Source organism: Danio rerio, chromosome 12, assembly GCF_052040795.2.
Source record: "Danio rerio strain M-AB ecotype USA chromosome 12, GRCz13ab, whole genome shotgun sequence".
Taxonomy (NCBI): domain Eukaryota; kingdom Metazoa; phylum Chordata; class Actinopteri; order Cypriniformes; family Danionidae; genus Danio; species Danio rerio.
Window position 1 is genome coordinate 4217501 of NC_141032.1, and position 12500 is coordinate 4230000.

A 12500-nucleotide genomic window follows, 5' to 3' on the forward strand; every position below is an offset into this window, starting at 1 on the left:
GAGACCGAGGCTGCTGGACGGGGCTTCTCCAGTCCTCCGAAGCTGCTGAATCCGCATTGGGTGTTACAGACTCCGGGCTGGACACTGGAGATGGAGACATTGGAGGCGAAGGGTCTGTTTTAGAGTCTGCAGACAGCAGTATGTTTTCTGCAGACCACGATAAACCTTTGGAGAGCGTCTCATTGTATATCTGAGGGTCGAGTTTATGGAGCACGTATGAGTTTCTCCTTGCGCTTAAGGAGTGTGTGCGCAGCATTGGCACTCTGGAGAGACAGTCGTCCTCTAATTCAACAGGTAAAGCTGGGAAAGCGCGTGCGGCGAACTCTACTTCAGCATGAGACATGATGGAGACGGTTCAAAACATCTCAATACTGACTAGGAGAAAGGAAACAAAGAAAAATCACATGTTAAAAAGTCTTGATATTAATAGAATACCTAACATGTGATTATCTTAAATTTTATTAGATTTTAAGTGTTTAAACTATTATTTAACAGTATTTTAGGGCTGCACTGTGATCCTTAAAGTAGTAGTTCGCCCATTCATGTCTGTTTTAAAGTGATTATCTTACATTTTATTAGATTTTAAGTCAATAAAAACTATTAATAAGTGTTTTAATGCTGCATGTCTGCACTATCATGTCTGTTTTCAAGTGATTTTCTTAAATTGTATAAGATTTTAAGTGATTGAAAACTATTAATGAGTATTTTAGGGTGGTATGGGGATCCTTTAAGCAACAGTTCACCCATTCATGTCTGTTTTAAAGTGATTATCTTACATTTTATTAGATTTTAAGTCAATAAAAACTATTAATGAGTGTTTTAGTGCTGGATGTCTGCACTATCATGTCTGTTTTCAAGGGATTATCTTACATTTAATTCAATATTAAGTGATTGAAAACTATTATTGAGTATTTTAGGGTGGCATGGTGATCCTTAAAGCGATAGTTCGCCCATTCATGTCTGTTTTCAAGTGAATATCTTAAATTTTATTAGATTTTAAGTAGTTAAAACTTCTACTAATGAGTATTTTAGGACTGCACTGTGATCCTTTAGGTGACAGTTCACCCATTCATGTCTGTTTTCAAGTGATTATCTTAAACAATTAAAATAAAAATTAAACATACTTAATACTACATTTAAATTCTGACCTAAAATATTAAGTGTTTATCTTAAATTTTATTAGATTTAAAAGGGTTCAAACTTCAAGAAATGAGTATTTTAGGGCTGCATTGTTGCATTGTGATCCTTAAAGCAACAGTTCACCCATTCATGTCTGTTTTCAAGTGATTATCTTACATTTTATTAGTTTTTAAGTGATTGAAAACTATTATTGAGTATTTTAGGGTGGCATGGTGATCCTTAAAGCGATAGTTCACCCATTCATGTCTGTTTTCAAGTGATTATCTTTCATTTTATTAGATTTTCAGTGGTTAAAACTTCTACTAGTGAGTATTTTAGGGTTGCACTGTGATCATTAAAGCAACCATTCACCCATTCATGTCTGTTTTCAAGTGATTATCTTACATTTAATTAGATTTTAAGTCAATAAAAATTATTAATAAGTGTTTTAATGCTGCATGTCTGCACTATCATGTCTGTTTTCAAGTGATTTTCTTAAATTGTATAAGATTTTAAGTGATTGAAAACTATTAATGAGTATTTTAGGGTGGCATGGGGATCCTTTAAGCAACAGTTCACCCATTCATGTCTGTTTTCAAGTGATTATCTTAAACAATTAAAATAAAAATTAAACATACTTAATACGACATTTAAATTCTGACATAAAATATTAAGTGTTTATCTTAAATTTTATTAGATTTAAAAGGGTTAAAACTTCAAGAAATGAGTATTTTAGGGCTGCATTGTGATCTTTAAAGCAACAGTTCACCCATTCATGTCTGTTTTCAAGTGATTATCTTTCATTTTATTAGATTTTAAGTCAATAAAAACTATTAATAAGTGTTTAAGTGCTGCATGTCTGCACTATCATGTCTGTTTTCAAGTGATTATCTTAAATTTTATTCGATTTTAAGTGATTGAAAACTATTATTGAGTATTTTAAGGTGGCATGGGGATCCTTAAAGCGAAAGTTCACCCATTCATGTCAGTTTTCAAGTGATTATCTTTCATTTTATTAGATTTTCAGTGGTTAAAACTTCTACTAGTGAGTATTTTAGGGTTGCACTGTGATCATTAAAGCAACCATTCACCCATTCATGTCTGTTTTCAAGTGATTATCTTAAACAATTAAAATAAAAACTAAACATACTTAATACAACATTTAAATTCTGACATAAAATATTAAGTGTTTATCTTGAAATTTATTAGATTTAAAGTGGTTAAAACTTCCAAGTATTTTAGGGATGTACTGTGATCCTTAAGGCGACATTTCACCCATTCATGTCTGTTTTCAAATGATTATCTTACATTTAATTAGATTTTAAGTGTTTAAAACTTCTATTAAAGAGTATTTTAGGGCTGCATTGTGATCTTTAAAGCAACAGTTCACCCATTCATGTCTGGTTTCAAGTGATTATCTTACATTTAATTAGATTTTAAGTCAATAAAAACTATTAATGAGTGTTTTAGTGCTGGATGTCTGCACTATCATGTCTGTTTTCAAGGGATTATCTTACATTTAATTCGATATTAAGTGATTGAAAACTATTATTGAGTATTTTAGGGTGGCATGGTGATCCTTAAAGCGATAGTTCGCCCATTCATGTCTGTTTTCAAGTGAATATCTTAAATTTTATTAGATTTTAAGTAGTTAAAACTTCTACTAATGAGTATTTTAGGACTGCACTGTGATCCTTTAAGCAACAGTTCACACATTCATGTCTGTTTTCAAGTGATTATCTTAAACAATTAAAATAAAAATTAAACATACTTAATACGACATTTAAATTCTGACATAAAATATTAAGTGATTATCTTAAATTTGATTAGATTTAAAAGGGTTAAAACTTCAAGAAATGAGTATTTTAGGGCTGCACTGGGATCCTTAAAGCAACAGTTCACCCATTCATGTCTGTTTTAAAGTGATTATCTTACATTTTATTAGATTTTAAGTGACTCAAAACTAGTAATGAGTATTTTAGGGCTGAACTGTGATCCTTATAGCGATGTTCACCCATTCATGTCTGTTTTCAAGTGATTATCTTAAATTTTATTAGATTTTAAGTGATTGGAAACTATTAATGAGTATTTTAGGGCTGCACTGTGATCCTTATAGCGATGTTCACCCATTCATGTCTGTTTTTAAGTGATTATCTCACATTTTATTTGATTTTAAGTCAATAAAAACTATTAATGAGTGTTTTAGTGCTGCACTATGCTGTCTGTTTTCAAGCGATTATCTGACATTTAAAGATTAAGAGGTTTAAGATAAAGATTTTAAGTGGTTAAAACTTCTAGAAATGAGTTTAAGGCTGCACTTTGATCCTTAAAGCAACAGCTCACCCATTCATGTCTGTTTTCAAATGACCATCTTAAATGTATAACATTTCAAGTGATTAAATGTCTGTTTTCATGTAAAATAAAAAATAAAAAAGGCAAAAAAGGTAAAATCATTCAAGCAGAATATATACTTTTATAATTGAAACATACTTATTCTGACATTTATATTCTTTACATAAATAATAAGCGACTATCTTAAATGGTACTAATTTTTAGTGATTAAATCTTCTACTAAGGAGTATTTTAGGGCTGCATTGTGATCCTTAAAGCGATGGTTCACCCATTCATGTCTGTTTTCAAGCGATTATCTTACATTTAATTCGATTTTAAGAGATTGAAAACTATTAATGAGTATTTTAGGGTGGCATGGTGATCCTTAAAGCGATAGTTCACCCATTCATGTCTGTTTTCAAATGAATATCTTACAATTTATTAGATTTTCAGTGGTTAAAACTTCTATTAATGAGTATTTTGCTGCAACAGTTCACCCATTCATCTCTGTTTTCAAGTGATTATCATAAATTATTATATTAAAAAATAAACATACTTGTTACGACATTTAATTCTGACATAACTAATAAGTGTTTATCTTAAATATAGATTTTAAGTGGTTAAACTTCTATTAAGGAGTATTTTAGGGCTGTACTGTGATCCTTAAAGCAACAGTTCACTCATTCATGTCTGTTTTTAAGTGAATATCTTAAATTTTATAACATTTTAAGTGATTAAAACCTCTATTAATGAGTAGTTTAGGGCTGCACTGTGATCCTTAAAGTGATAATTCACCCATTCATGCCTATTTTCAAGTAAAAAAAAAAAAAAAAAGAAGAAGCTAAATCATTTAAGCAGGATGGATCATTTTAAAAATGAAACCCACTTATTCTGACCCTTATAATCTTGTCATAAATAATAAGTGATTATCTTAACTGGTACTACATTTTAGGTGATCAAAATATTCTATTAAAGAGTTTTTCAGGGCTACACTGTGATCTTTAAAGCGAAAGTTTACCTTAAAGTGAACACTTAAAAACGATGACTTAACTCTCAAAATTATGACATAAGGGTACTAAATTAAACGCATGGTGTACTCAATCGAAATTATGTCTTTAAAATTAATGAATTATGACATTAAAAGTCAATATTATGAGATAAATGTTGAAATTGTAACAGACTTAAAGATGAAGTTATGACATAGGCTAGTTAAGCTGACTTTAAAAGCCGAAACTGTCATTTACTTACTTGACAGTAGGACAAGGCAATAAATTCTGTCTGTATTTCTCACTCTTGTTTCAAACTTGTTTGGGTTTCTTTCTTCTATTGAACACAAAAAGGAAATAATTTAAGTAAGGCTGGAAACCTGTAACTATTAACTTCCACAGTATTTGTTTTTCCTGTATGTAGGTCTATTACCGTTTTTCAACTTTCTTCAAAATATCTTCTTCAGCGTTCAAGAGAAAAGAGAATCCACTTGATGGTGATCAAAAAATAGTCATATCTCATTTTGGGGTAAATAATCCTTTTATCTGAGTCCAGTTGAATCGCTTAAAACCTCCTCATTTGGCTAAACGCGACTGCTAAATGACAACACGTAAAGTTCAATGGTAAGCGTAAAGCATCTGTAACGTTACGCACTTTCTTGCGTCTTTTTTATCCACAAAGCAAAACTTTACGTGAAATTAGAAGTATAGCTGCCAACTAAAATACAGTATACATCTTTTTAAATCTATACATAGAGTAGAAATGTAGATATACCTTATTTTGTGAAGTAAATGTGCTCCCGCGCTGGAGCTGCACATGTCCCTGGCTCCTGCTGAGTGTTTCTGCAGAGCGCGCGTGCACGTCGGCTCTCCAGCACAGTGGGTTATGTGACTCCTCCTTCACCTGAGTCCCGCGGGGTTGAGTTTCACTGAGTACATCTGCATCTCTCTGTCCCGTCACATCACAACGGCTTGTGGTTTGAGAATGTTATGTTGTGGCAATCTATTTTATGAGGATCTGTGAGATTTTCCGCTTGCCGTGTCCGTCATCGAGTCGTTCGATTCGAGTCGGAACATTTTAATGATTCACTTGAACCGGATCGTTGGTCCGAGAAATTCGCTTGTCAACAGCTATAATTGTAATTAGTTAAAAATGCAATTAGTATGGAATGAATGCCAGCATGCAATGTAAATGTTATTAGATTTTAGGTGGTTAAAACCTCTGTTAATGAGTATTTTAGGGCTGCACTGTGATCCTCAAAGTGATCATTCACCCATTCATGTCTGTTTTCAAGTGTTAATCTTACATTTTATTAGATTTTAAGTGGTTAAAACTTCTATTTTTGAGTATTTTAGAGTTGCACTGTGATCATCATAGCAATAGTTCAACCATTCATGTCTGTTTTCAAGTGATTAACTTGATTTGTATTAGATTTTAAGTGAATAAAACTTCTATTATTGAGTATTTTAGGGTGGCATGGGGATCCTTATAGTAATAGATCACCCATTCATGTCTGTTTTCAAGTGATTATCTTACATTTTATTAGATTTTAAGTGGTTAAAACTTCTATTATTGAGTATTTTAGAGTTGCACTGTGATCATTATAGCAATAGTTCAACCATTCATGTCTGTTTTCAAGTGATTAACTTGATTTGTATTAGATTTTAAGTGAATAAAACTTCTATTATTGAGTATTTTAGGGTGGCATGGGGATCCTTATAGTAATAGATCACCCATTCATGTCTGTTTTCAAGTGATTATCTTACAATTTATTAGATTTTAAGTGGTTAAAACTTCTATTATTGAGTATTTTAGGGCTGCACTGTGATCATTAAAGCGACAGCTCACCCATTCATGTCTGTTTTTTGGTCATTCATTTTATTTTGATTTATTATGATTCTTTTTGGAATAATTATATGGCTTTTATCCATTTAATGTTGGGCATTTCTTAGTCTGCGAAAGATTTTAGTGGAATTTTAGTAAAGTTTGGCCTAAATTGTTATGTCTTGGAAATGCAAATAAAAAAAGAAAAAGAAAGAAAGAAAAAGAAGTATTAAGAGATCAAATATAAAGACAAAACAAAATCAAAGTCATAATCATACCTTATGACTTAACTCACCAGAAATTAGTCAATATCTTAAATTTTATTAGATTTTAAGTGGTCAAAACTTCTATTAATGAGTATTTAGGGCTGCACTGTGATCATTAAAGCGACAGTTCACCCATTCATGTCTGTTTTTTGGTCAATTATTAAATTTGATTTATTGTGATTCTTTTTGGAATAACTATATGGCTTTTATTTATTTAATGTTATAGTAAAGTTTGGCCTAAATTGTTATGTTTTGAAAATGCAAACGTAAAAAAGAAAGAAAAGAAAAACAAGTATGAAGAAGAAAGAAAAAAAATCAAGCATAAAAAAATGTAAATATTACATAGTTAAGTCATAAGCATTCCTTGAAAAATGATGACTTAACTTCCTCGAAATTATGATAAAGTACTAAATTGAATTCATGATGTACTCAATAGAAATTATGTCTATAAAAATAATAAATTATGAGATTTAAAGTCAATATTAAGATTAAAAAGTTGAAATTGTAACAGACTCAAAGATAAAACTTGGACATGAACTAGTTTAGTCGACTTTAAAAGCTTAAATGATCATTTACTAACTTAAAATTATGAAATATAGGGCACTAAATTGAAATAATGATTTAATATGAGCTGTTGCCTTCATTTTCTATAAGTTTATTCAGCTTATTAATGCCAATTCTGACACAGTCATCACATTAAGCTTAAATATTTTTTCTTTTTATCTAAGGTGTTTAATAACAACTGAAATTTCATTTATTCATTTTTATGTATTTATGTATCTCTTATTTTGTTTATTGTTTCAGTACTTTAAAAAAACATGTCAAACTCCACATGCCAAATGGCCCAGCCAGGAGTTGAACCAGCGACCTTCTTGCTGTGAAGCCACAGCACTACCCATTGCGCCACTGCGATGCCCAATTATTATTTTAGATAATAAAAAAATAAATAAACTTAAGCTTTTCATAAGAAAATAAATTATGAATTCCAAATGTTTATGAACAATTAAGCAGCATTTTATTTATACGTGTAAAGTAAATTTTATGAAGTATTTTATTTTTTACATTTTCATATGATTTAATACTTTATCAGTTTTTATTTCAAGTTTAGCTTTTGTTATTTTAGTTAAACAATTTTATTATTTATATTTCAAGCCAAACAAGAATGAGAATTATTTCCTTTTTTAACTATAAAACACACTGAAGTTATGTGTACAGTTTAATAATATTAGCTTAAAAGGATTGAACTCTGCACTTTTTTAGCCAAGTTACCAGATGCATTTGTATTATTAAATAATATAAAAAGCATGAGATTTTGACCAGTCTGATGCCTCCTGAGAACAACAACAACAATCAAGAAATCAGACTTAAGTGAAATTATTAAATTATTATGGAAGCTGTCCTTGACTCTCATAGCATAATTTTGTTTTAAATACACTCACAGGAAATCTAATAATCTTCATAAACAAGCTTAAAGCCATGTCCGAATCCCCCTGGAGTCTGATGGGGCTATTTTAGACTTTTCTCATGTTGGATTCACATCATAATTTTAGACTATAAAGAATTTATCCGTTCATGATGCCCCCAAATAATAATACAAATATATTTAAATAATCTGTGCTTGCCCTGTTGGGAATATGTTGAATGTTTTTATCTGAATAAATAAAGTCTTGAATTTGCCTTGTTTTTTGAGACACTGTGGCTGTCCGGTGAACTCACATTGCCGTTTTCTTAATCTTTGATTAAAAGAAAAAATGATTTATTTAATTATTAATTCATAGGTTTTATTATTCTCATTCAATTATGAATTAATTAATCATTTAGCAGTGATGTACTCTTTACAAATATACAGATTTCATCCGTCCAAAGAGTTGAGCGACTTTTCAATCTGGCTGCAGATGCAAGCTGAGCGTTTTCAATGCGCACACCAAAAGCCCTCTTCTCACACTGATGTCACTAGCTCCAACTGAGTGCATTGTGTCTAAGACTGCGCGTCTCAGCTTACATGTGCAAGTCTGCAGTCAGATACTATTTTTTAACACTATTTTGTATTCTGAAGCTCAGCAGAGGGCGCTGTCACGTGTCTTTTTTCGTCTTTATTGACATGCGCATGAGCGACATCTGTCTGTCACAAACGCCAACACACCGTCCTAGAATTTAGCAATTATCAACTACACAAAAATAAATATGAAACAGACAATATTACAGTACATCTACATTTTAAAGATTTTTAAAGATCAAATAGCCACATTTGTATTTGTAAAAACGTTTTTACAATAAAAAACAATTTACTTTAAATTTAAATAAATATTTTAAGGAGGATTTTCTAACATAAGGTATACATTTGTTTTGTTTAAAAACCTATAGATATTTCTGTAGACATCTGAAAGACAGACTGAAAGGCATCATGATAAATTAGAAAGTAAATTAAACATTTGACACTACATATGAAGCTCTAAATCTGAAAACATTGGATGCATTTGTGAACTCTTTACATTAAAAGCAAATGTTTAAGATTAAATAATAATAATAGTTAAATGTCAAAATGGATGGATGGATGGATGGATGGATGGATGGATGGATGGATGGATGGATGGATGGATGGATGGATGGATGGATGGAGATCCCAAACTCAGTCCTAGAGGGCCAGTGTCCAGCAAAGTTTGGCTCCAACCCCGAACAGACACACCTGGGCTGGCTAAACAAGCTCTAAAGCTGTGGTCACACTAGAGTTTGTGTGTGTGAAATTCTGTCGGTGCTGCGAAAAGGGGCGGGATTAAACAAGATTATTAGACATTAAAAAAAGCGAGCGATTGCTCCATGTTTTAAATTTCTGTCCAGAGAGGTCATGTTTTGATCCTCGATTGGTCTCGCAGGTCAGAGTTTACCATGCTTGAACTTTGCACCGCAGCAACCTGCAAAACTTGACGCATGACCTTGCGTTTCCGGTCTGACGCATTCTCGTGCGTATGAATGGAAGTCTATAGGAGGAAAAGCCCAGTGTGACCGCAGCTTTAGAAATCCCTGCAGGTGTGTTAAATAGTTTGGAAAGACTTGAGGGTGAGAAAATGATGTCTGAATATTCACTTTAGGGTGAACTATCCCTCAAGTCTTTCCAAACTATTTTATTCCTCTGTTAAACCAAAAGAAGATGTTTTGAAAAACGTTTGAAACCGGTAACCATTGACTTCCATAGTATTTTTTTTCACTATTTGCGCACTCTCAAATGATTTTAAAATGTCTTTTTTTTCCTCTTTAACACAAAAATAGATATTTTGAAGAATGCCGAAAACCGGTAACCATTGACTTCCATAGTATTTGTTTTTCATACTATGGAAGTCAATGGTTACCGTATTCCAGTTTAAATTTCTTCTTTAGTGTTTAACCGAATAATATGTTAGAAACCTGTAACCATTGACTTCCATATTAGCAAAAACAAATACTATGAGAGAGAGAGAGAGAGAGAGAGAGAGAGAGAGAGAGAGAGAGAGAGAGAGAGACAGACAGACATAGAGATAGAGATATGGATGGATGGATGGACAGACCGATGGATGGATGGATGGATGGATGGATAGATCCACTATTTCTAATCCTCAATGTAAAAATACAGCAAGGATGTAGGAATTACATTCCAGTTTGGGTTTAAATCAAAAAGTGGTTTAAATTATTAAAAAAGCATGTGAAATAATTTGAATTGTGTGTAATTATGTTCTGTATAGATTGTAAGTTGACATGATAACATTTAGATTTGTTTCTATAGACATTTCAGATAAATCTCCGAGCTGGAATTATAGTAATTTAATAATTCTTGACTTTCAGCATGAAGTCATGACGCTGAAAACATTCGGCATGCAATAATTCAATTCATTCTCATCAGATCTGCACATGAAAATCAGTATGCTGTGCAAACACTGGCATACACAATTGGATGGGGGTTGCAAGAGAGAACCAAAAATTGTCTCCCTCATTTATTTATACAGTATTACATCGGTATAAAAGGGTGGTAAGATACAGTGATAGCTGAGGAAAAGGAGTGGATGCTACCAGAATTCAGCGAGATCCGTCATAAACAACACACTTACTGAAGAACATCTCCTCTTTGCCAGGAAGCGTCGCGGGATTCACAAACAGCCGTGTCTTTTTGGCTTTGTGGTTATACACAAATCTTCAAGTCGAACAAGAGACCTTCAGGATTGACAGCGATAAATGGACTGGAATAAAAACATATGTACAGGAAAAAGATAGAACATAAACATACTGATACTCCTTAGGTTTGGTCTGATGTTTCGCTTTGCATGCATATTGGCTGAAGGGATAGTTCACTCAAAAATGAACATTTACTCAGTTTTTACTCTCCCTCAAGCGTTTCCAAATCTTTATCAGACTTTTAGAACACTAAAAGAGGATGTTTTGAAGAAAGCTAATAACCATTGACTTCCATAGTAGGAAGAAAAATACTATGGAAGTCAATGGTTACCAGTTTTCAAACATTTCTTAAAACATCTTTTAGTTTAACAGAGGAATAAAATAGTTTGGAAAGAGGGTGAGTAAATGATGTCTGAATATTCATTTTAGGGTGAACTATCCCTAAAGTCTTTCCCAACTCTTTTATTCCTCTGTTAAACCAAAAGAAGATGTTTTGAAAAATGTTTAAAACCGGTAACCATTGACTTCCATAGTATTTTTTTTCACTATTTACGCTCTCTCAAATGGTTTTTAAATTGTCTTTTTTTTCTCTTGAATACAAAAAAGATATTTTGAAGAATGCTGAAAACCGGTAACCATTGCCTTCCATAGTATTTGTTTTTCCCACCATGGAAGTCAATGGGTACTGGATTCCAGTTGAAATTTCTTCTTTAGTGTTTAACCGAATAATATGTTAGAAACCTGTAACTATCGACTTCCATCGTAGCAAAAACAAATACTATGAAAGTCAGTGGTTACCGGTTTTAAACATTTTTCAAAACATCTTCTTTTGGTTTAACAGAGGACTAAAATAGTTTGGAAAGACTTGAGGGTGAGTAAATGATGTCTGAATATTCATTTTGGGGCGAACTATCCCTTTAAGAACAAAATCATGATTTTAGTCGGCTCAAAAACCAGGTGTAAAACCACCAATCTAATCCTTTTCCAACAAGGAAGACCCTTAAAGGGATAGTTCACCCCAAACATAAAAAATATTCACCATTTAAGCATTGTCAAATGGTTTTAAAATGTCTTTTTTCCTCTTGAACACAAAAGAAGATAATTTGAAGAATGTTGAAAACCGGTAACCATTGACTTCTATAGTATTTGTTTTTCCTACTATAGAAGTCAATGGTTACCGGACTTCAGCTAAACTATCGGTTTTAGTGTTTAACCGAATAATATGTTAGAAACCTCTTAACCATTGATCTCAATAGTAGCATAAACAAATACTATGGAGGTCAATGGTTACAGGTTTCCAACGTTTTTCAGAATATTCTCTTTAGTGTTTAACAGAATAAAGAAACTTAAAATGGTTTGGAACAAGAAAAAGGTGTGTAAATGATGACAGAATTATTTGCTTTGGGTGAATTATCCCTTTAAAATTTAGTTTGTGCCAAATAATGACAGATTTAATAGTGGAGTGTAACATATCGAGTCCTGAAAGCATCCGAATGAACTCGTGACAGAACCCAGTCGCAAATCCCAAAGTCTGACTTGAGAAATCCTGATTCAAAAGAATTTGACTCCTTTTCCGTCATCCATAGTGATGATTTCTGCTTTCCCGTCAGTCTGCAGAGCCTGTAGTGAACGCAGCAACATCCAATCCTCTAGCCCGTGAAACTCTGAAAGACACACTTGCTGTTATTTGCCAGTTTATTAGGTACACCAGATCAACTTCTTGTTAAAGCGATAGTTCACCCAAAACTAAATTCTGTCATGATTTAGTCATCCTTTGCTCTTTTCAAACTTTCATTAGAATTTTTTTTTCTGCTGAACACAAATAAAGAT

General features: G+C 32.3%; 2 protein-coding genes and 1 long non-coding RNA gene across 9 annotated transcripts in view; 1 reads left to right on the plus strand and 2 right to left on the minus strand.

Moving 5' to 3' along the window:
• wnk4a (WNK lysine deficient protein kinase 4a) overlaps nucleotides 1-5281 on the minus strand; it is a 128656-nt gene extending 123375 nt beyond the window's left edge. For 3 of the 6 annotated variants that reach the window (XR_015503767.1, XM_087275645.1, XM_087275649.1), the window contains exons 1-2: nucleotides 5212-5281; nucleotides 1-375 (exon numbers count right to left, since the gene is read on the minus strand). The exon at nucleotides 1-375 is cut by the window's left edge and continues 245 nt beyond it. Coding sequence is in view for 4 of the 6 variants with exons in the window: in XM_087275645.1 (XP_087131771.1) it covers nucleotides 1-343 (343 nt within the window). In the remaining 2 variants the exon portion in view is untranslated. Of the gene's footprint in view, nucleotides 772-3487; nucleotides 3688-4076; nucleotides 4268-5211 lie in introns of those variants that run through there. The other 3 variants (XR_015503768.1, XM_087275646.1, XM_087275647.1) reach the window with 2 other exon arrangements.
• Nucleotides 5282-8572: 3291 nt separating this feature from the next.
• Nucleotides 8573-10951, plus strand: LOC141376739 (uncharacterized). The gene is made up of 3 exons (XR_015503813.1): nucleotides 8573-9175; nucleotides 9255-9426; nucleotides 9512-10951. It is a non-coding gene; the product is annotated as an uncharacterized LOC141376739 (long non-coding RNA).
• Nucleotides 10454-12500, minus strand: part of vps25 (vacuolar protein sorting 25 homolog) — a 9739-nt gene continuing 7692 nt past the window's right edge. Inside the window, exons 6-7 of one of the 2 annotated variants that reach the window (XR_015503368.1) lie at nucleotides 11217-12334; nucleotides 10454-10981 (exon numbers count right to left, since the gene is read on the minus strand). Coding sequence is in view for 1 of the 2 variants with exons in the window: in NM_001089362.2 (NP_001082831.2) it covers nucleotides 12222-12334 (113 nt within the window). In the remaining variant the exon portion in view is untranslated. 2 annotated transcript variants of the gene reach the window in all.